We start from the raw sequence: 23,091 nt of genomic DNA on the forward strand, positions 1-23,091 counted from the left end.
CCCGGGTCTCCAGGATCGCGCCCTGGGCCAAAGGCAGGCGCAAAACCGCTGCGCCACCCAGGGATCCCGGTATTTCTATTTTTAATTAAATAACCTCTTTAAATTGAACTAAAGTGAATGCTACTGGAACTTAGAGTGGTAGTCCTGGATCTTCCAGGCTCAAGGTCCAAATTTTTTCAGATGTTTCTGGTCTACCTCTTCTCCATTCCTCACTTCATTTATCTCTAAGGGCAGAGGCCTGGAAAAGGATGAGTAACCAACCAATTCCCTTAAAACTCAGGTTCTTAGAAACTGCAAAACTTATATCCTGTTGTCTGAAGTTCAGGTCACTATGAATTTCTTTTGCACCAAACCCAAGAGGTTAACTTTATATTATTGGGGCGAAAGCACTAACAGCCCGCGGTACTAAAAAAGCTCTCAGCAGAAGAGTCCACATTTTCTTATTTGCTTCCTCACTCCCAGGTTCCCAGAGAAACGTGGCCAACGGGTACATACTCCGACTGAGGATGGGCGGGGGGGGGCACTTCACCAGGTGACCTAGCGAGGGGAGGAAAGACAGAAGACCGTGCAAGTTTGGTAAAGGAAGAGAAACCTTCAACGCAAAGACCAACTGGTGGACTCTAGCTCTCCCCGCCCCTCCCACTCCAGGCCCCGCCCCTCCCACTCCAGGCCCCGCCCCTCCCACTCCAGGCCCCGCCCTCCCACTCCAGGCCCCGCCCCTCCCACTCCAGGCCCCGCCCAATGCCCGACCCTAGCGAGTCCCTCAGCCTCCGGCCTGGTCCGTGGGGCGCTTGCGCACTTCTTAAGGCGTCTCGGCACTGCCCGAATCAAAATGTGTGCGTGGGGGGGGGGGGGGGGAGGAAATTTCGCGCTTTCTACACACCCTTCTACGGAGACTTTCTGCGTTCTGCTAGAGCTGGGGTGGGGGGGGGCTTGGTTTTTTTGTTTTGTCCTCTTGGTCCTGACACTCTGGCTTCTTGTTCCCTGATAGGGCTGAATCGGGCATGTTATAAGTTAGGCGATCTCCGGGCAGCCCGCCTCCTGGCGCCGGGTCCTTGGGCTGAGATTTAAGGCGACGGCAGGGACAGGCAGGGTCCTTCTCTGAGGCAGTCGCGCGGGCAGCGGCTGCGGGAAGCCGGGCAGCGGGCGTCATGTATTACAAGTTTAGCGGCTTCACGCAGAAGTTGACTGGAACATGGGCTGCCGACGCTTATAGCCCGCAGGTACAGGTAGCGCCGGGCCGTCTCGGACAGAAGTGGCCGGCTGGGCCTCTGCGCCTGGCAGTCGCGGCGCCTTCGCCGGGCGGGGTTACTGCCTGCGGCTCGGTTTGGTTCGCCCCGCACCTCCCGGCGCCTCTCGCGTCTGCTTGCAGCGGGCGTGGAGGCTGCTCCTTCCGTAGCTGCTGCCCCGGCGGGGCGGGCCCGGCGCGGAAGTGGGGCCTGACACTCCGCTGGGGTCAAGGTGACCTCCGAGGGCGCCGTGTCTGGGTCGTGGGTAGCTTGTGGGGTCGGCGTCGCCCAGCGTGCGACCTGGCAGAGTCTGAAGTTCGGCTTTGTCCTTTTGAAGGCGGTTCCGCTTTCGGTCCCCTCAGTGCCTCTTTGTTACCCTCCCGCATAACCCGAAAGCCTCGTCAGAGCACGAGGTGGGAGAGCTGGGATGACAACCGAGGGAAGCCATAGGGGCAGGAGAGGCCGTACGGTTCTTCCCAATGGCCGGGTAAATCTGGGCACTTCGGGCAACGGCCTTACGCCTCTCACCTGTAAAATGGTGGACTGCCCTGATTTGAGTCTAAAAGGAATCCCGATTTCGCCCAGATTCTGCTAGCTGGAGTTTCAGTGTCAGTCGTAGACCCTTAATGAGAGCTAACATTGGCTTTGCCGTTTTATTTTCTATGACCTTTATCAGGTTATTTAACTTATTGTGAGCTTAGTTTCATCTAGCGCAGCGTCAGGACAGGTTAAGTGAAATGTGTGCTGTGTCACTGGTAGCCTTTGGCAGATGACTGGTACTGGGTAAGTGGTAGCGATTCTCCAGAAACTGTGAGATAACCAGCACATTCGTTCCTTACCCTCACAGAGAAGTGTGGGGACGGTTGGTGAAATGAGCGGTTGGAAAACTAGACTCGAATAGTAAGGATTCCAGGTGGGGTGTGAAGGATCCTTTATTATTGTTACCTTCCTCCCTTTTATGGGAGACACTGCAACTTGCCCAAGTTGGGAGGATGTTTAAGGATGATTTCAGGGTTGCCTGGGTGCCTCAGTGGGTTAAGCGTCTGACTTGAGCTCAGGTCGTGATCTCTGCGTCCTGGGATTGGGCTTCCTGCTCAGCAGGGAGTGTCTTTCTCACTCTCCTCTCAGCTGTGCGCGCTTTCTCTCTCTCTCTCTCTCTCTCTCTCTCTCTCAAATAATCTTAAAAAAAAAATGGCCTGGAATTAAATCATAAGAGGAGCACTTGGGTGGCTCTGTTGTTAAGCTTCCGGGGTCCTGAGATCCAGCCCCACGTGGGCTCCTTGGTCAGAGGGGAGTCTGCTTCTCCCTGTCCTGCCCACCAGGCTCCTGGGCTTGTGCTCTCGCTTTCTCCCAAATAAGATCTTAAAAAAAAAAAAAAAAAAAAAAAGTGATTTCAGTCTAAGATCGGATGTGCTATTAAGTAGCGAACATATAGGGAAGAGAGGTGGGAATAGGATTAGACTACAGAAATGTGAACCTTTTAAAAAAATGTGTGTAGAGGAGGAACATTGATCTAAAGAACAAACTAGGATTAGGAGGGAAACCAGTATGGTGTCACTGGTTGGTAATGAAGTTGGTAGTGAAGTTGGTAATAAAGTCTAAAGGAATTGTCAACAGTGATTTCTTTCTTTTGCAGATTACAGAGGAATAGCCATTTCTATCATATTTGCTTCTATAGAAGAAGTATTTTTCAGTGCACTGATCTTAAATGTTAGAGTTTAATGAATTTGGACAACTGTATACGCTGTAACTCATACCTCTGTTAACATACAGGACATTCATGACTCCCTAAGAAGTTCCCTATCCCTGTCCACCTTCCTGTTGTGATCATTATAAGTAAATAGTTTTGCCGTTTATGAATTTCACATAAATGGAATCACGCAGTACTCACTTGTGTAAGGCTTTTCTGCCCTCAATATTTTTGAAGTTCATTCACGTTACATGTTTTAGTAGCTCCTTTTATTGCTGTGTAGGATTTCATTGTGTGAATATATATACACACATTGTGTGTTTGTGGTTGTAGATGTTCTTTTAATAGAATTTTAGCATAATCTGGTTTTTGTTACTTAGTGAGGAAGTAAAATTTTAGACTAAAACTAACATATTGAAATTAAATTGCCCTCAGACCAGAGATTACCCCGAGATGTATGTGGTACAGGTAGGGCCTTCAGATTTCTAGTGCCTCTTAAATTGTGTTTCTTTTGAGAATGTAAACTTCTTAGTTACTTAAGGATTTCTTACTCTATGTTGAAAGAAGTGATGTTGTATAAGCTTTATATATAGATTTTTGGAGTGCTTATGACAGGCATCCCCCCAAACCAGGTATTCTGGCTTTGGTAATTAGGAGTACTTTAGCTTTTCTTTTCTTGGAGACATTAGCACATGTAAAATATAGATGTTTGTAACTTTCAGTATTATGTAAAGTGAATAACCTAACATGCATTGAATAACCTGATATGGAAAAACTAGTTTCCTAACAGTGGTACAGGTAGAGATTTATAAATCAACTTGATGACAAGTAATTGTATTTTCCAGTGGTTTATTTTATTTTTTTAAAGACTTTACTTATTTATTCATGAGAGACACCGAGAGAGGCAGAGACACAGGCAGAGGGAGGAGCAGGCTCCATGCAGGGAGCCTGATGCAGCCTGGGTCTCCAGGATCACGCCCTGGGCTGAAGGCGGCGCTAAACCGTTGGGCCACCCAGGGCTGCCCTCCAGTGGTTTATTGAAAAGCATTTCCTTACCTTTCTGTCAAAATAAATTTGAGGCTAATAAACACACGAAGAGGCTTCACATCATTAGTCCTTAGGGAAATGGAGATCAAAACTACAGTGAGATACCACTTCACACCTGCTAAAATCAAAAGACAACAGATGTTAGAATGTGGAGAAACTGGAACCCTACTCTGTTGCTGGTGGGAATGTAAAATGGTGCAGTCACTTTGGAGGAGATAGTCTGGCAGTTTCTTAGAAAGGGAAACTTTTACTTACTTTTTGTGACTCAACAATTCTAGTTAGGGCAGAATGACATTCTAGATAAAGGGAACTGTCAGTGAAAGAGGGGAGGGGGCTGCAGAGGAACCGTTAAATAATAAGTTTAGCTGTGGTAGATGGAGATAGATCCTGAAAGGTCTAAGATGGTAGGACTTAATTTTGTGAGAAACAGGAATTTACAAAGCATCTTAATTCAGAAGGTTGTGGTAGAGTCTTGTCCGGAGGTTGAAACAAGGGCATACTTTTTACCTTTAGTTTCATGGAAGGTTTATGATGGAGGAGCAAGTATCATGACCCGAGCTGTGCTTGAAAAGGTTATATGACTGAGAGAGACCAGTGCCAGGGATGCCTGTTAAACCCATAAAATTGTTCAGGGTCTTCCGAGTGGGGAAGGAGAAGGAGAGGTATGCAGATAAGGATTTAGTGACAGATGTGGGAGATTGGGGGGATGAGAACGGACTCAGGATGACTGGGTAATGAGAGGATGGGGGTGCTTTCCTTAGAAAGGGAGCTCCTGAATAGGTTTTGTGAGAAGCTGCGTGAATTTTGGACCTGCAGGAGTGCGACATGTCCGGGAAACATGGAGGTGGTGCTGGCAGTTAGAAAGGAACAACTTGATTCACCGCAGATTGAAACTTGTTTCTAGTCCTAAATCAGAGTGAAGGAGTTCTTACATTTCTGTGATTTAAAAAAATTAAAAAAAAAAAAAGATTTTATTTATTTATTCATGAGAGGCAGAGACATAGGCAGAGGGAGAAGCAGGTTTCTTACAGGGAGCCCGACATGGGACCCGATCCTGGGACTCCGGGATCACACCCTGACTCGAAGGCAGACGCTCAACTACTAAGCCACCCAGGCGTTCCTTTTTTTTTTTTTTTTTTTCCCCCAGGTGTTCCTTTTAAAAATTTTTTCAATTTTCTAAAAATTGCTGATTCTCTTATTTCTCCATTTTCCTTCTCAAGCCTTAAAGGTAGAAGAAAAGGGAAACTTGGGCCAGTCAACTTCGAGGGGGACAAAATCAAGTTGACTTTTGTCTTTAAAAACTTGGAGCAACTAGGGGCACCTGGCTAGCTCATTCGATAGAGTATGTGACTTTTGGATCTCGGAGTTATGAGTTTGAGCCCTGCGTTAGGTATAGAGATTACTTAAAAATCTTAAAATAAATTTTTGGAGCAACTAAATTAGTCTAAGAAGAACTCAACTGCGAAATGTGGCTGCTGTTGAATGGCTCTTGATTGTAGAGATAGTGATTGTGTAAATAGCTAAGAGATTTGATATTAACAAGCAAAACCTTTCCATTTGGCCTGCAGTCCACTATTTTAAGAGCAACGTTCACTAGTTTTCTCATTTGTGGGAGGTGTGGGTGGCTCTGCCATCAACTGCTGATTTGATTTACATGACTTTGGTTCTGAAATATTCCTGTCTGCATTGTGGTGAAGCTATAGCTTATTTATACATTCAACAGATATTTACTGAATGTGCTTTTTGCTTTTTTAAGTCTTGGGAAGTAAGAGCAGTGAAAAAAACCATGCCAAAATCCTCCTCTTGTGAGGTTTCCATTGCAGTAGGGGAAGACACAGTAGACAAAGTAAAATTCAGTATGTTAGGTGCTGATAAATGCTGTGTAGAAAAAAAAGCAAGAAAGAGTGATAGGTTGTTAGCAGGGTAAAGGAGGGAGCATGCAGTTTAAAAGGATGGTAAGGGAGGGCAGCCCAGGTGGCTCAGCGGTTTAGTGCCGCCTTCAGCCCAGGGCCTGATCCTGCAGACCCGGGATCAAGTCCCACGTCGGGCTCCCTGCATGGAGCCTGCTTCTCTCTCTCCCTCTCTCTTTCTCTGTGTCTCTCATGAAAAAATAAATAAATCTTTTAAAAAAATTAAAAAATAAAAAAGGATGGTAAGGGAATTTCTTGCTGAGAAGGTGACATTTTGGCAAAGACCTGAAGGAGGTGAGAGTGCCAGCCATGTGGCTACCCAGAGAAGAGCACTCTAGGTAGAGAACAGTGCCTGGTGCCTGGGAGGTTTAAGGGGCTCGTCTAGTGGGCTGGGGTAGAGAAAAGGGATGATGTAGGTGGTAGGGTTCATTCTGTAAACTTTCGTACAATACTTGACAAAAACTCTTGAGAACACATACTGATGTAAGTAGGTGCATCTCATGGCCCTAGAAGTCACTGTAAGAACTTTGGGGTTTTGCTCAGTGAGAGAGGAGTCTTTTGGGGAGGTTTGAGCTGAGTAGTGACATCTGCAATCACTGGTTGCTGCATTAAGAGTAGATAGACTGCAGCGCAGCGAGTGTGGAAATGGAAGGAGAGTCATCAGTTGGAGGCTGTTATAAAAGGGGTTTAGACCAGAGTGTGGATTGGTGGAAGTGGGTAAGAAGTGGTCAGATGCTGAGTGTGTTTTGAAGGTAGAGCCAAAAGGATTTGCAGTGTGTGAGCAGTATTAATGATTCCGGAGTGCCCAGGTGGCTCCGTCGGTTAAGGTCCAGCTGTTAATTTCAGCTAGGGTCATGAGATTGAGCCCCAAGCGAGACTGTGCATTCAGTGAGGAGTCTGCTGAGATTCTCCCTCTCGTCTGTGCCCCCTCCCCCCTCCCCACCCCTCCTCTCGAATGTGCACGTTAGCATGCTTTCTCTCACACATCAATCAATCTTTTTTAAAAAAATGATTCCAGGGGCTCCTGAGTGGCTCAGTCTGTTAAGCATCCGCCTTCGGCTCAGATCATGATCCCGGGGTCCTGAGATTAAGCCCCGTGTCGGTCTCAGTGGGGAGTCTGCTTCTCTCTCTCACTCTGTCTGCTGTTGTTCCCCCTGCTTGTTCACGTTCTCTCTCTCACTCAGCATCAAATGAATCTTAAGAAATGATTCCAGGGATTCTGGCCTGAAAACCTGGAAGGATGCTATTTTCAGTTATTGAGATGGGGAAGCCCGTCAGTCCTTTCTATACTGGGAAAACCACAAGCCTAGAAGAGGCATAGGTGAAGGGATTTGCTTTAGATATACTTTCCTGTAAATACAGCTTCCTGGTCAGGTCCACTCTTGAGAACCCCAGGATCAGTCCCATCTAGCTGCCTTGAAACATTGGAAACACTACTCTTAAATTCTTAGGCTGTTTAATGACAGGAGGATATCCTTTCTTTTTATCTTTGGGGCCAGGTAAAAGGAATTATTGAATGTATGGTATAATAAAAATGTGTGGGATTGACTCCCATCTTCCTTATGTAATCTCTGAGCTTTGTTTTAATCCTCTGTAACATGCGATGATAATACCTCACTTACAGGGTTAATGTGAAGAGTGAGTTTATTTATGAAGATTATTGAGGATCCTGAAAAGAAATGCTTATTATAGACAAAGCAGAATGTAGAATTTTATACTGTGACCGTAAAGATGTTAAAATATGCCTATAAGAAAAGATTGGAGGAGAATATACAACTCGTAATGGTTAATGGGATAAGATACTGAGATTATTGGTAACTTTAAAATTCTGTATTCCAAATTTTTACAGTATTATAAATGGAAATACAAAATTATTTAAAACTGTTAAGATGGTCGGTACTCCTTTTTTCAGATGCTACTGTTCAAAAATTTTGCTGTAATTTTGAATCACTTGATGGGTGAACAAACAGTGAGTGATTAGGTATAATCCTTTCTAAAAATACTCTCAGAATAATCCTGTCAAAACAAGATTTTTTTTTTTTTTTTTTCCAAAACAAGAATTTAACTTCAAACCATTTTCAGAGATCCTTGGTAGAAAGTATTTAAATTTTTGCATTCAAGGGGAAATGGTCCTTCTAGGAGAAAACACAAAGCTTACAGAATAGAGAAGTGTGTTAAATTCTTCAGTTCAAAGGGAGATACTTTCTTGCTTTCTTATCTAGGTAGTTAGGGCCTCTCTTTCCATCTCTAATTCCTGAATCTGAATGTATTGTATACTAAATTTAGACTAGTTACACGCAATCTTCTCTTTAAATCAATTGTTGCTTTTAAGCAATAGTTGAGAGGAGTGGTGGGGTCAGGTAGTGGCATGCTTAAAAATCCAAGGCCCTGGACTTTTTTTTGGAGAGGCCTGAGTTTCAACAGTAGACTCCATACTTTTTGCCAATGATCTTTGGCAAGTTGCCCTCTCTGATCTAGTTTTTCCTCTATAAAATGGGAATAGTAATGTCTTGGTAGGGTTGCTGGCAGGATTAAATGAAATTAATCATGTGAAATGCTTGACGGGATGCTGGCCATATAACAAAGGCTTAGCAGGTAATTAGTGGCTGTTATTCCATAACATTAATATCCATAATGGCAGAGATTGTGTCTGTCTTCTCTATCGTGTATTTTTAGTATAGAGTAAGTGCTCAGTAATACATGCTGAAGGAGTAAATGTGGTGCAGAAAAAAGTCCACGGTTCATTCCCATTTGTGGGATTTTGTCAAAAAAAAAAAATAGAAACCAAGTTTATTTTGGGGAAAGGGGTTAATGAAGTATAATTGATTTGCAATATTAGTTCCAGCTGTATAACATAGTGATTCTACAGTTATATACATTACAAAATGCTCACCACAGCAAGTGTACTTAACCGTCTGTCACCTTATAGCATTATTGACTATATTTTGTACTTTTTATCCTCCTGACATTTATTTATTTATTAATTAAAGATTTTATTTATTCATGAGAGACAGAGAGAGAGAGAGGCAGAGACATAGGCAGAGGGAGAAGCAGGCTCCACGCAGGAGTCTGATGTGGGACTTGATCCTGGGACCCCAGGATCATGACCCAAGCTGAAGACAGGTGCTCAACCACTGAGCCACCCAGGCGTCCCTATTTTTCTTTATTTTTAAAGATTTTAGGGATCCCTGCGTGGCGCAGCGGTTTGGCGCCTGCCTTTGGCCCAGGGCGCGATCCTGGAGACCCGGGATCGAATCCCACGTTGGGCTCCCGGTGCATGGAGCCTGCTTCTTCCTCCGCCTGTGTTTCTGCCCCTCTCTCTTTCTCTGTGACTATCATAAATAAATAAAAATTAAAAAAAAAAAGATTTTATTAATCGTGAGAGACACAGAGAGGCAGAGGCATAGAGGGAGAAACAGGCTCCTCACAGGGAGCTTGATGTGGGACTCGATCCCCAGACCTGGGATCACACCCTTAGCTGAAAGCAGATGCTCAACCGCTGAGCCACCCAGGCATCCCTCCTCCTGACTTTTTAATTTAATTTAATGTATATATTTTTAAAGATTTTATTTATTTGAGAGAGAGAAAGAGACAGCATGAGCAGGGGAGTGGCAAAGGGAGAAACAGACTCCCCATAAAGCAGGGAGCCAGATGTGGGAGTTGATCCCAGGATTCCGTGATCTTGATCTGAGCCAAAGGCAAGACACCTAACCAACTGAACCACCCAGGCACCCCAGCTTATTTATTTTATAACTGTAAGTTTGTACCTCTTAATTTCCTTCACCTCTTTGCCTCACTCATCCTCCCACCCCTTCCTTTCTGGCAGCCACCAGTTCTCTGTATTTATGGGTCTATTTCTGTTTTATTTTTTAGATTTCCACACAGAAGTGAAATAATGTATTTGTTTTTTTCTGCCTGACATATTTCACGTAGCATAATACCCTCTAGGTCCACTGAAGTTGTTGCCAGTGGCAATATCTCCTTTTCATGGCTATTACTCCACTGTATATGTGTGTGTGTGTATACATATACACACACCACATCTTCTTTATCCATTCATCTATTTTTTTTCTTCAAGATTTTATTTATTATTTATTCATGGGAAGCAGAGGGGGCAGGGGCAGACACACAGGCAGCGGGGGAAGCAGGCTCCATGCAGGGAGCCTGACGTGGGCCTCGATCCCCGGTCTCCAGGATCACACCCTGGGCTGAAGGCAGCAGTAAACCACTGAGCCACCCGGGCTGCCCCTATCCATTCATCTATTGATGGACACTTAAGATGCTTCCATATCTTGGCTATTGTAAAGAATGCTGCAATAAACATAGGGATGTGTTTATCTTTTTGAATTGATGTTTTTGTTTTCTTTTGATAAATACCCAGAAGCAGAGTTACTGGTTTGTATGGTATTTGTATTTTTAATTTTTTGAGGAACCTTCATATTTTCCATAATGACTGCACCAATTTATATTCCCATGAGCAGTGCATGAGGATTGCCTTTTCTGTACATCCTCTATACACTTGTTATTTCTTGTCTTTTTGATACTGGCCATTCTCATTGTGGTTTTGATTTGTATGTACCTGATACTTAGTGATGTTGAATTGTCATGTGTCTTTGGAAAATGTCTGTTCAGGTCTTCTGTACGTGGATTTTTTTTTTCTTTTTTGGTATTGTTTGGTATTCTTTATAGATTTTGGATATTAACCCCATTTTGGTATATCATTTGCACATATCTTCTCCCAGTCAGTAGGTTGCCTTTTTGATTTGTTGGTCACCTTCACTGTGCAAAAGGTTTTTAGTTTGATGTAGTACCTCCCAATTGTTTATTTTTGCTTTTCCTTTTCCTTTTTTCCCTTACGTGAGGAGACAGATTCAGAAATATGTTGCTAAGGCTGATATTTCCGAGATTACTGTGTATGTTTTTTTCCTTTCTTTTTTTTTTTTTTAAAGATTTTATTTATTTATTCATAGAGATGCAGAGAGAGGGAGAGAGGCAGAGACACAGGCAGAGGGAGAAGCAGGCTCCATGCAGGGAGCCTGACGTGGGACTCGATCCAGGGTCTCCAGGATCACGCCCTGGGCTGCAAGCGGCGCTAAACCGCTGCGCCACCAGGGCTGCTCCTGTGTATGTTTTCTTTTTAGGAGTTTCATGATTTCAGGTTTTATATTTGAGTTTTAATCCATTTTGAATTTATTTTTGTGTGTTATGTAAGAAAAGTTTTGTTTGTTTTCAAATGACCCTTTATTTAAGTAGTTTCCTTTGTAGTTCTTAACTACCTAGGCATTCCACTGCACCACTACTGATGTCATCATCTATGATATCTTGAGGATGGCGGCTGTCAATATTGCAGTCCTCATGATCTCTTTAATGTTTCCAAAGGGTTCTATGACTAAGGATCAGTGCCACATCTGTCAGGCAATATTGACAGATTCATCAAAAGTGATACTTCCACTGTTTAATGTTTTTCTGCTTCTGTCTCTTGGCTGTTCTTTGGGGGCTTTGATAATTAGGGCAGAAGCAGAAAAGGTACCATTTCATTCTGAGCCTGTTTTTAATGGTTAGTTTCATGGTAATCTTCAGACCTTCCAATCACCAATTGCTTTGGTAATGTCATCATTAGCTTTTTTTGGAGACAGACTAAGGGGGCCAATCTTTGAGGCTGGGGCAGACATGGCAATGACTTCCCCACTGGTGCTCGCAGATATATAGCTTTGATCTTGTTAGGGTTGAACTTAGGTGGCATGGTGGAGATGGCTGGTGTCAGATGAATCTGGATTTGGGACAACCTTTGCCTCCTCCTAGTCCAAAGCCAAAAGCTTGCTCTCTTTTTAAAAAGTAATTTCTGTGCCCAACATGGGGTTTGAATTCACAACCAATGGATCAAGAGTCACATGCTCTGCTGACTGAGCTAGCCAGGTTTTGTTTTGTTTTAGATTTTATTTTATTTATTTATTTACTTAGAAAGCTGGAAGGGGCAGGGGTGGAGGGCAGTAGGGGAAGAAGAGAGATTCTGGAGTAGACTCTGCACTGAGCACAGAGCCTGATGTAGAGTTTGATCCCACCACTCCAAGATCCTGAAACTAAGAGTTGGATGCCCAAGTGACTGAGCCACCCAGGCACTCCCAGTTTCATCCTTTTGCATGTAGCTGTCCAGTTTTACCAGCACCATTTATTTGAAGAGACTGTCTTTTCCACATTGTGTATTTTTTGTACACATTTTTTGTACACTTAATCTCCTTTGTTGTAGATTAAGTGACCATATAAAGAATGGTTTTATTTCTGGGCTCTCTGTTCTGCTCCATTGATCTCTGTTTTTTTGCTAGTACCATACGGTTTTGATTATTATAGCTTTTGGTATATCTTGAAATCTGGGACTGTGATATCTTCAGCTTTGTTCTCCTTTTTCAAAATTGCTTTGGCTCCATACAAATTTTAGGATTATTCTTATTCTATGAAAAATACTATTGGTATTTTGATAGGGATTGCATTGAATCTATAGGCTGCTTTGAATAGTGTGGGCATTTTACAATACTAATTCTTCCAATTAATGAGCATGGTATATCTTTACATTTATTTGTGTCCTCAGTTTCTTTCACCATTGTTTTAATAGTTTTCAGAGTACAGGCCTTCCACTTCCTTGGTTAAATTTATTCTCTCATTCTTTTTGATGTAGCTGTAAATGGGATTGTTTTCTTTCTCTTTCTGCTACACTATTAGCATATCAAAATGCAACAAGTTTCTTTATATTATTTTAGTATTCTGCAACTTTACTGAATTCATGTATTCTAATTTTTTGGTGGAGTCTTTATTTATTTATTTTTTTTAATTTTTATTTATTTATGATAGTCACAGAGAGAGAGAGAGAGGCAGAGACACAGGCAGAGGGAGAAGCAGGCTCCATGCACCGGGAGCCCGACGTGGGATTCGATCCCGGGTCTCCAGGATCGCGCCCTGGGCCAAAGGCAGGCGCCAAACCGCTGCGCCACGCAGGGATCCCATTGGTGGAGTCTTTAATTGCTTTATATATAGAGTATCACATTAGCTGTAAATAGTGCAAGTTTTACTTCTTTGTTACCCTCTTGGGATGCCTTTTATTTCTTTTTCTTGTCTGATTACTATGGCTAGGACTTCCATTACTGTATTGAAATAAAAGTGGGAAGAATGGACATCCTTGTTCTCTTCCTGATCTTAGAGAAAAAAGCTTTCAGTTTTCACCATTGAGTATGATGTTAGCTGTGGTTTTATCATATATGGTCTTTTTTATTATATTGAAGTATGCTCCCTCTAAACCCACTTTGTTGAGAGTTTTTATCATAAATGGATGTTGAATTTTGTCAGATGTTTTTTCTGCATCTGTTGAGGTGATCATGTGATTTTTATCCCTCAGTTTGTTAATGTGTATTACGTTGATTGATTTGTGGATATTGAACCATTCTTGCATCCTGGAATAAATCCCACTTGATTGTGGTGAATGATCTTTTTATTTTTTATTTTATTTTTTAAATTAATTAATTAATTTTTTTGTGAATGATCTTTTTAATGTATTGTTGAATTCAGTTTGCTAAATTTTGTTGAGTACTTTTTGCATCTGTGTTCATCACACAGATATTGCCCTGTAATTTCCTTTCTTGATTGTCTTTGATTCTTTTATCAGGGTAATGCCTTGTAGAATGAATTTGGAAAAATTTCTTCCTTTTTTATTTTTTGGAATCATTTGAGAAGGATTAGTAACTCTTCTTTAAATTTTTAGTAGATTTTCCCTGTGAAGCTTTGTGGTCCTGGACTTTTATTTGTTGGGAGATTTTTGGTTACAGATTCACTGTCTCTGGTAGCAATTGGTCTGCTCAGATTTGCTGTTTCTTCCTGTTTCAGTCTTGGAAGATATGTTTCTAGGAATTCACCCATTTCTTCTATGTTGTCCAACTTGTTGGCATATAATTTTCACGGTAGTCTCTTAAAATCCTTTGTATTTTTTTTTTTTAATTTTATTTATTCATGAGAGAGAGAGAGAGAGAGGCAGAGATACAGGCAAAGGGAGAAGCAGGCCCCATGCAGGAAGCCCAATGTAGGACTCCATCCTCGGACCCTAGGATCACATCCCGGGCCAAAGGCAGCACTAAACCACTGAGCATCTGGGCTGCCCAATCCTTTGTATTTCTGTGGTGTTTATAACTTCTCTCTTTCATTTGTGATTTTGAGTTATTTTTTTTCTTAATAGGTCTGCCAAAGGTTTATCAGTTATCTTTTTTGAAGCACCAGCTCTTAGTTTCATTGTTGTTGTTGGTTTTTTTTTTTTTTGTTTTTTTTTTTTGTTTTTTGGTCACCATTTATTTCTATTCTAATCTGTTATTTACTTCTTTCTACTAATTTTTGTCTCTTCTTTTTCTAGTTCCTTTAAGGGTAAAGTTAAGGTTGTTTGAGATTTTTCTTGTTTCTGAGGTAGGCCTGAATTACTATATAAATTTCCCTCTTAGAACTGCTTTTTTTTTTTTTTCATCCTAAAGATTTTGAGCCATTGTTTCCATTTTCATTTCTCCATGTATCTTTAAATTTCCTCTTTGATTTCTCTTGACACATGGATTATTTAGGAGCATGTTGTTTAGCCTCCATGTATTTGGGTTTTTTTTCCAGTTTTTTCCCCTATAATTGATTTTCTAAGTTCATGCTGTTGTGAATGGAGAAGATGCTTTTCTTAAATTTATTGAGACTTGTTTTGTGGCATGCATGTAATCTGTCCTGGAGAATGTTCCATGTATACTTGAAAATTCTATATATTTTGCTGGTTTTGGATGGCATTTTCTGTATATATCTGCTAAGTCTATCTGGTCTAATGTTATTTAAATCCACTGTTACCTTATTGATTTTACATATGGATGCTTTATCCATTGATAGGTAGGGTGTTAAAGTCCCCTACTATTATTGTATTATTGTCAGTTTCTCCCTTTGTATTTGTTAATATTTGCTTTTTGTATATTTAGGTGTTCCTATGTCAGATGCATAGATACTTAAAATTGTTGTATTCTCTTGTTGGATTACTCCCTTTAATAATACCCTTCTTTGTCTCTTGTTACTGTCTTTGTTTTAAAGACTACTTTGGGGATCCCTGGGTGGTGCAGCGGTTTGGCGCCTGCCTTTGGCCCAGGGCACGATCCTGGAGACCCGAGATCGAATCCCACGTCGGGCTCCTGGTGCATGGAGCCTGCTTCTCCCTCTGCTTATGTCTCTGCCCCCCCCCTCCATCTCTCTCTCTGTGTGACTATCATAAAAAAAAAAAAAAAAGACTACTTTGTCTGGTATAAGTTTTACTATCTTAGCTTTCTTTCTGCTTCCATTTGTGTGGAATTTTTTTTTATTTTTTACATCCCTTCACTTTTAATCTGTACATGTCTTTAGGTCTGAAGAGAGCCTCTTGTAGGCAGCATGTAGATGGCCCATGTTTCTTATTCATTGAATCACCCTTGTCTTTTAATTGTAGTATTTAGACCATTTACTTTTTTTTTTTTTTAAGTAGGCTCCACACCCAGCATGGAACCCAACATGGAGCTCAAATTTATAACCCTGAGATCAAGACCTGAGATTAAGAGTTGGATGCTTTACTGACTGAGCCACCCAGGTGCCCATTTTTTTTTTTTTTTTTAGGCCATTTACATTTAAAGTAATAATGAACAGGTGTCGTTTTGTTAACTGTTTTCTGGTTGTTTTTGTAGTTTTTCTCTTTTTTTCTTCTGGCTCTCTTCCTTTGTAATTGGTGGCTTTCGTGTTTTGCTTGGATTTCTTTCTTTTACTTTTTCGTAGATTTATTCCAAGTTTTTGGTTTCTGGTTAGCATAAGGTTCATATATAGCAGTGTATATTAAGCTGATGGTTGCTTAAATTCAAACACATTTTAAAATCACTACGTATTAAACCCTCCCCTATGTTTTTATGTATATCATGTCATATTTTACATCTTTTTATTTTGTGAATCTCAACAAATTTTATAGATGTAATGGATTTTAGATGTAATGGATTTTACTCATCTTTTAACGTTCATACTAGTTTTATAAATGATTGATTTAATACCTTTATTATATGTTTGCTTTTACTAGTGAAATTTTTTCTTTTATAATTTTCTTTTAGTTATGGCCTTTTCTATTCCTTTTTTTAATAAAGTTTTTTTTTTGTGTTTTTTTTTTTTTTTTTTAATTCACAAGAGACACAGAGAGATGCAGAGACATAGGCAGAGAGGAGAAGCAGGTTCCATGCAAGGAGCCTGATGTGGGACTCCATCCTGGGACTCTGGGATCACACCCTGAGCCCAAGGCAGACACTCAACCACTGAGCCACCCAGGCTTCCCTGGCCTTTTCTATTCCACTTAAAGTCCCTTTAACCTTTCTTCTAAGGCTGGTTAAGTGGCTGTAAAGTCCTTTGTCTTTTGTTTATTTAAGAAACTCCTATTTGTTTTCAGTTCTGAATGATAATCTTGTCAGAGCATTCTTGGCTGTTGGTTTTTTCCTTTTAGTGCTTTAAATATATTGTGCCAATACCTTCTGGCCTGTACAGTTTCTGCTGGAAAATCCATAGCCTTATGGGGTTTTCCTTGTACATAACTAGTTGCTTATCTCTTGCTACTTTTAAGATTGTGTCTTTAATCTTTGACATTTTATTTGTTATGTCTTGGTATGCACCTTCTTGGGTTTATCTTGTTTGGGGCTCTCTCCGCTTCTTGGACCTGGATGTCTGCTTTTCCCAGGTTAGGGAAATTTTCAGCTGTTATTTCTTCAAATAAGCTTTCTACCCCTTTCTCTTTTTTTCTCCTGGGACCCCATATGAATATTAGTATGCTTGACATTGTTATAGGGGGTCCCTTAACCTATCCTCATTTTTTATTTGTTTTTGCTGTTTAGCTTGGGTGTTTTCTATTATCCTATCTTCTAGATTGCTCATTTGTTCATCTGCATCTTTTAATCTTCTGTTGATTCTCTCTAGTATGTTTTTCATTTCAGTTATTGTATTCTTCAGCTCTTTTTGGTTCTTTTTTATATTTTTTATCTCTTTGTTGAGTTTTCCTACATTCTTCTTTTAACTCCAGTGAGCATCTTTATGTCCATTGCTTTGCACTCTTTATCAGGTCATTCATTGCTTATCTCCCTTTTATTTAGTTCTTTTTCTGAAGTTTTGATTTTTTTTTTTTTTGAGCATATTCCTTTTTCTCATTTTGTTTGACTTTGTTTCTATGAATTATGTGAAACAGCTACCTTCCTCAGTCTTGAAGGAGTGGCCTTGTGGAGGAATGTCCCCTGTCTAGTCTGCATGTGTCTGGTGGCTCTTGCTGGCTAATGCTGTAGTGGTTGCAGGCTGAGGGCGTATTCTCTGGGTCTGCCCTATGGGATGATGGAAGTTGGGGTAAGTTCAAGCCAGGTGATTCAGGGGTATTTGGGTCTAGTGCTGCCTTGGTGGGATGGCAAGAGCTGGGTCAGGTTCAGGTTGGGTTGTCCTCAGGCTCTCTACCCTGGGGTACCCTAGTGGGGAGGCCAGAGTTGGGGCAGGATGGGCTGGGGTGCTCTGCATAGGAAGGGCCCTGGCTGAATGGCTACTGCTGAAGCTGATAGGCTAGGGGTGTCCCAGGGTGCTTTTGTGCTAAGGACACCTAGGGGAGATAATGGGGGATATAATTGGTGCAGGCTGAGGTGTTCTAGTTGTGCTGTGCTGGGGCAACCTTGGTGGAATGGTTAGAGCTGAGACAGGTGCATGTGGTGAAGGATGCCTTTGGGGGACAACTGGAGCTGGTATTGGCAAGGCTGGGGCAGGAAGCTGCAGGCTGGCTAGAGTGCCTGTTCCCATTTGTGCTATTAAGGCAGAGGGGGAATGTAAACAATGGCGCTTGCTAGCCCCTTCTAACCAGATACAGTTCCAGTAGTTCTCCCACCATTTAGCAGTTGCTCTAGCGTTATTTGGGGTTTCCTTCATTTATAGTCAGCCTTTTAAACCACTGTGGTTGTTTTTTGTGGGTTTTTGTTTTGTTTTTTGCTGTGCCCAGGTTGGGTGAATCTGTGTGTGGGCCTGTCAGTGCTCTTCCTCACTACTGCAGTTCTTAGCATCAGGTGGGGTTCCTGTTGATACCATGTCTCTGTCTCCTGCCCTTCACTGTGTGGTCCCTCTATCCTTTGTTATGCAGAAACTGTTCAGTCAGCATTCAGTTCTTCTTCAGAAGGAATTGCCCTCTATGTGGGTGTAGATTTGGTATGTTCCTGGAAGGAAGTGAGTTCAGGGTCTTTCTATACTGCCATCTTGGACCAAAACCAAGTTTGCTTTAATGCCTTTTTGTTGCCCTGTTGATCTTAATGCTCACCTGGTGGGAGGGAGTATCCTGGAAGCTTTAGAATATGTCTTGTCAGTTATAGGTAAATTTATATTTCTTTGAAGTGATCAAGAACCAGGAGTCTGACAACTCTTAATTTGAGGAAAGAGTTTGCGCTTTTATCCTTTAAAATGAAAGAGGCTGTGCTTGAACTGTACTTCCTATTTATTTATTTTTAAAGATGTTATCCATTTATTAGAGCACAGGCAGGGGGAGTGGCAGAGGGAGAGGGAAAAGCAGGCTCCCCACTGAGTAGGGAGCCCAGGCTGCACAGGACTCAATGCCAGGATACAGGGATCACGACCTGAGCCAAAGGCAGATGCTTAACCCACTGAGCCACTCAGATGCCTTACTTCCTAACTTTAAATTTTTATTTTTCATAGTTAGAATGTATTATAAAAGGATGTGATTGTATTGGTTTGTAACTCAGCTCCTATCTTCATCTGCATATTATTTGGGAGAACCATCTCTATACCTGCCACTGTAGCTTTACCCCATCATGTAGAAAACCAGAGTTCTCCTTGGGTTCTTTCTTTTTCTTTTTTTAATAGCCTTGTTGCGATACAATTCACATACCTTACATTCATTCATTTAAAGTGTACAACTCAGTGGTTTTTAGTGTATTAATAGATACTGTATAACCATTACCACGTTAATTTTAGAGCATTTTCATCATCTCCAAAAGAAACATACTCTGCAGTTATCACCCCCTGTTGCTCACATCCCAGCCCTAGGCAGCTGCTGATCTATTTACTGTCTATGTAGATTTTCTTATTCTGGACTTGCATATGAATGGAGTCATAACATGTGGTCTTTTTGATTAGCTTCTTTTACTCGGCATAATGTTTTTAAGGGTTATCCCTGTAGCCTGTGCCAGTACTTCATTTTTCTCCCCCATTAGCTTCTCTTTTTTTTTTTAAAAGGTTCTTTTTTTTTTTTTTTAATTTTTATTTATTTATGATAGTCACAGAGAGAGAGAGAGAGAGAGAGAGGCAGAGACATAGGCAGAGGGAGAAGCAGGCTCCATGCACCGGAAGCCCGACGTGGGATTCGATCCCGGGTCTCCAGGATCGTGCCCTGGGCCAAAGACCGGCGCCAAACCACTGCGCCACCCAGGGATCCCTAGCTTCTCTTTAAGCCTGTGCATTTGCCCTTCTGTCCATGTGGCCCAGGGAGCTGCTAATTAGCAAACCTGTGTTAACCACCAAATATCATTCTGTTTATAATTATTGAACAGACATATGTGCTGTATGCCCGTAGCAGGCACACTGCTTTAGGCACGTATGATCTCTTGCAGTCTTTTCAGTGTTAGATACTATTTATCTATCTATCTATCTATCTATCTATCTATCTATCTATCTATCTATTTGATGGAAAGGGAGAGAGAGAAAGCACGAGTGCACACAGATACACAAGCAGGGAGAGCTGTAGGCAGAGGGAAAAGGAGAAGCAGGCTCCCCCTGGAGCAGGGAGCCTGACATGGGTGGGGCTCGATCCCAGGACTCTGGGATCATGACCTAAACTGAAGGCAGACATCTGACTGACCCACCCAGGCACCCTGATACCATTACTTTTGTATACCTGTCTCAGATGAGAACACTAAATTTTCTTTATTTTTAGTATATCTGTTTAACTTATGGGTTAATTAATGCTGGAAAGTTCAGTTAGTCTAATTATTTTGTCTATGGTTCTGAAAGACAAGTCTCTTACCATTATAGGCCCTTCTAGATTGAGATATTTCTTTACTGTGTGTCTGGACAGTTTCTGACGTCTACTCTGGAGTTCGAGATAATATATTAGTACATCAGCTCATCCAGAGGAGAAAAGAGACAGCCGGGTCTCTTTGGAAATCTAATCAAAAGTTCATATAGGGCAGCCCTGGTGGCCCAGCGGTTTTAGCACCGCCTTCGGCCTGGGGTGTGATCCTGGAGACCTAGAATCAAGTCCCATGTCAGGCCTGCTTCTCCCTCTGTCTCTCTCTCTCTCTCTCTCCTCCCTCTGCCTCTCTCTGTCATGAATAAATAAAATCTTAAAAGTTCATATAGATTATAAGTGTTTTACTGATTTCATAGGAAGATAGACATAATAGGTATTTCTGGAAGCCCAGATTGGGCTTTTGTGGTTTGTTTGCTTCCCCCTCCCCCCATCCCCATCTTAAAGGCAGGGGATTCTTCTCAATGGGGTTTGCTGTGGGAAAGTGGACTAAGGTATTTTGTTTAAAGTTTAGGAACTTTAAATCTTAAAATTAAAGGCCTCTTGATGCAGACTTGAAGAGCCTTTCCTTCCCTCTTGTGTGCCTGAGTGACTGCTTCCACGATTCCAGACAGCCTGCTTGTTGAAAGGTTATTCATATGCCCAGACATGATTTCAACCTGACATTTTCCTTTTTCCTACAGGGATTAAGGCCTGTGGTTTCCACAGAAGCACCACCTATCATATTTGCCACACCAACCAAACTGAGTTCTGATTTTACTGCGTATGATTATGCTGGGAAAAACAAAGTTCCAGAGCTGCAGAAGTTTTTCCAGGTAAAAGAAGACACTAGAACAGACACTAAAGAATAAGTCATCATTTTGGCAATGAGTTTTCTTGTTTTTTGCTTGCTTGATATTAAATTCACTGAGCTGTTAGAAGTGGAGGAGGCTCTCTTGGGTTTTCTGATCAACAGAGAGAAGCCAGAATTCACTGCATTTTAAAATATTATTAATACTAATCTATATACAGATAATTGAGAGGTCAGTGACCCAGCTGTATCTCAGGTGCTATGGGAATGGCAGTGTCTTACTGCTGTTCTAGAAGGTAGCTTCCCCGTCCTCAATAATGTGCAGAATCTGCACAATAATGTGCAGATTCAGAACTGGCTTGGGGGCTTTTGGTCAGTTTAATCCCTTTTTATCTGATAAGTAAGACTTTTTTTTTTTTTTTAAGATTTTATTTATTCATTCATGAGAGAGAAAAAGAGAGAGGCAAAGACACAGGCAGAGGGAGAAGCAGGCTCCATGGAGGGAGCCTGATGTGGGACTTGATCCCAGGTCTCCAAGATCAGGCCCTGGGCTGAAGGAGGCTCTAAACTGTTGAGCCACCTGGGCTGCCCGTGATAAGTAAGACTTAATTGGGCATTTGGGTCTTGAGTTACTGTGGGAGAGGGAGTTTGGAGACTGTGCAAAATCATGGATTAACATTTTATGAGTCTATTTTTTTAAACAAGGGTTTAATGGCTTAATGGAAAGAAGCTGGATACAAAATGGACTTGAGCCTGTTAATTGACCTGGTGTGCTCAGATATCATTGACTAATGATCAGAAGTCAAACTAAATACATAATTTGTGCCTGTGATCATTTAGCTGTGAATTATCTTTGCCTTTAAAAGAAATCCACCAGTGCTGCTTTCCTAATTAAGCTTTATATGGTAAATTTCTTGGAAACGTGGAATTTGTTGTATGCATGTTCCTTGGGCTCCATTTTGGAGAATGGCTTTGGCCTTACAGGCTGTAGCTGCATTTATAAGAAAAGATATACCACTATCTCAGCATTCTAACGTATTAGGGCTTTTTACACTGCAGCATGTTGAGGGATTAGTTATAAAGTAGAGACATTTATTCTTTATTAGCCTAAACTGTAAAATCTTTTTATTATTGACCATGTCCTTGATAATTCTTGCTTTCCAGAAGTCTGATGGTGTGCCTATCCACCTGAAACGAGGCCTACCTGACCAAATGCTTTACCGGACCACTATGGCGCTGACGTTGGGGGGGACCATCTACTGCCTGATTGCTCTCTACATGGCTTCGCAGCCCAGAAACAAATGACTTAGGCTGCAGAGGACTGGTTAGCTTTTTGGCATAAATGCTTTGAATTTTCATTTTTCACTGTTCTGTAAACATTTTTCTTTTTTACTTGAATGGTTTACTTAACATTTTCCCAGAAAAGTAGAAAGATATTACGGCAATATTTTGGTTTGTTTATGAAATACACATGGTCCATCAGTGCTCATTGGACAGTTAAAACTATTGTTTAAAGCAGTGCTGCTGCTTCTTGGGCTCCTGACTTCCCTGGAGATTCTAGAGGAAGGTTGCACTGCACGTAGGCTTATTGGCAGCAGTCTATGCTGAGGTCCTTAGGGACCCACAGTGGTGTTTTTGAACATGGGGTGCAGAGGCCTTCCTGGATTTGGATGCTACTGAGGAAGGAAGAAAGAAGCCAAGGCCAGGAGCATGAAATGGGGGTTTGCACTAGTAGACACCGAGAGGATTTTTCCTTCTTGTGGTAAAATGTTAAGAAAAATTATGTGCAATCTGCCTCTATTCATTGGAGAGTTTCTTTCCAAGGGTTATTTGCCTCATCTCTGATCTTTAGTGAAATTTTATGTATAATTGTTATATATTTATTCCACCTTGGGAACAGAAAACACCTGTTTAGTGTTGCACTTTAGACCATTGTGTTTTATTAATGCAACTGTGACACAAAGTCTCCTCTACCTTTTCAAAATGTTATGGCTTTAAATTATGATTTATTTTGATTGTGGAATAAATACATGAATGAAAAATCTCAATTTTGAAGTCCTTTTGAATGATCTTTCAGAATATTTTCAGAATACCAGAAGCATCTTAAACCTGAGTCTGATTGCTTTTTTAATTAGGCACCAGATAATCTTTACAAAATGGTTCCTCAAAGTCAAGTAATAGACTAACGGCATAATGATGATTACCATATGGTTCCTTATAAGGAACCAGCTTGCCCCTTAGTAAAATGTGCCTGTAACACACAATTCATTTAGACATTAATTTCCTGTGCTGTCACAATCGGTAGACTTGACCGATTTGGTATCCTATATTAATGCTGAGAAAAAGGTGAGATTTTATTATATATTAAGTGG

General features: G+C 41.5%; 1 protein-coding gene across 1 annotated transcript; it reads left to right on the forward strand.

The window, feature by feature from the left end:
• The first annotated feature begins 817 nt into the window (after positions 1–817).
• COX7A2L (cytochrome c oxidase subunit 7A2 like) lies at positions 818–22,767 on the forward strand. The gene is made up of 3 exons (XM_025994302.2): positions 818–1,223; positions 20,613–20,744; positions 21,884–22,767. Exons 1-3 carry the CDS (start codon positions 1,152–1,154, stop codon positions 22,022–22,024), a joined length of 345 nt encoding a protein of 114 aa, XP_025850087.1. The 5' UTR covers positions 818–1,151; the 3' UTR covers positions 22,025–22,767.
• Positions 22,768–23,091: the final 324 nt, after the last annotated feature.

This window comes from Vulpes vulpes, chromosome 8, assembly GCF_048418805.1.
Source record: "Vulpes vulpes isolate BD-2025 chromosome 8, VulVul3, whole genome shotgun sequence".
In the NCBI taxonomy this organism is placed as follows: domain Eukaryota; kingdom Metazoa; phylum Chordata; class Mammalia; order Carnivora; family Canidae; genus Vulpes; species Vulpes vulpes.

Bases quoted from the DNA above. Each gene is read 5' to 3' on its own strand.
- COX7A2L (XM_025994302.2), top strand. From the start codon at position 1,152: ATGTATTACAAGTTTAGCGGCTTCACGCAGAAGTTGACTGGAACATGG. The intron at 1,224-20,612 runs GTACAGGTAGCG...TTTTTCCTACAG, and splicing joins CCGACGCTTATAGCCCGCAG to GGATTAAGGCCTGTGGTTTC. The intron at 20,745-21,883 runs GTAAAAGAAGAC...CTTGCTTTCCAG, and splicing joins AGCTGCAGAAGTTTTTCCAG to AAGTCTGATGGTGTGCCTAT.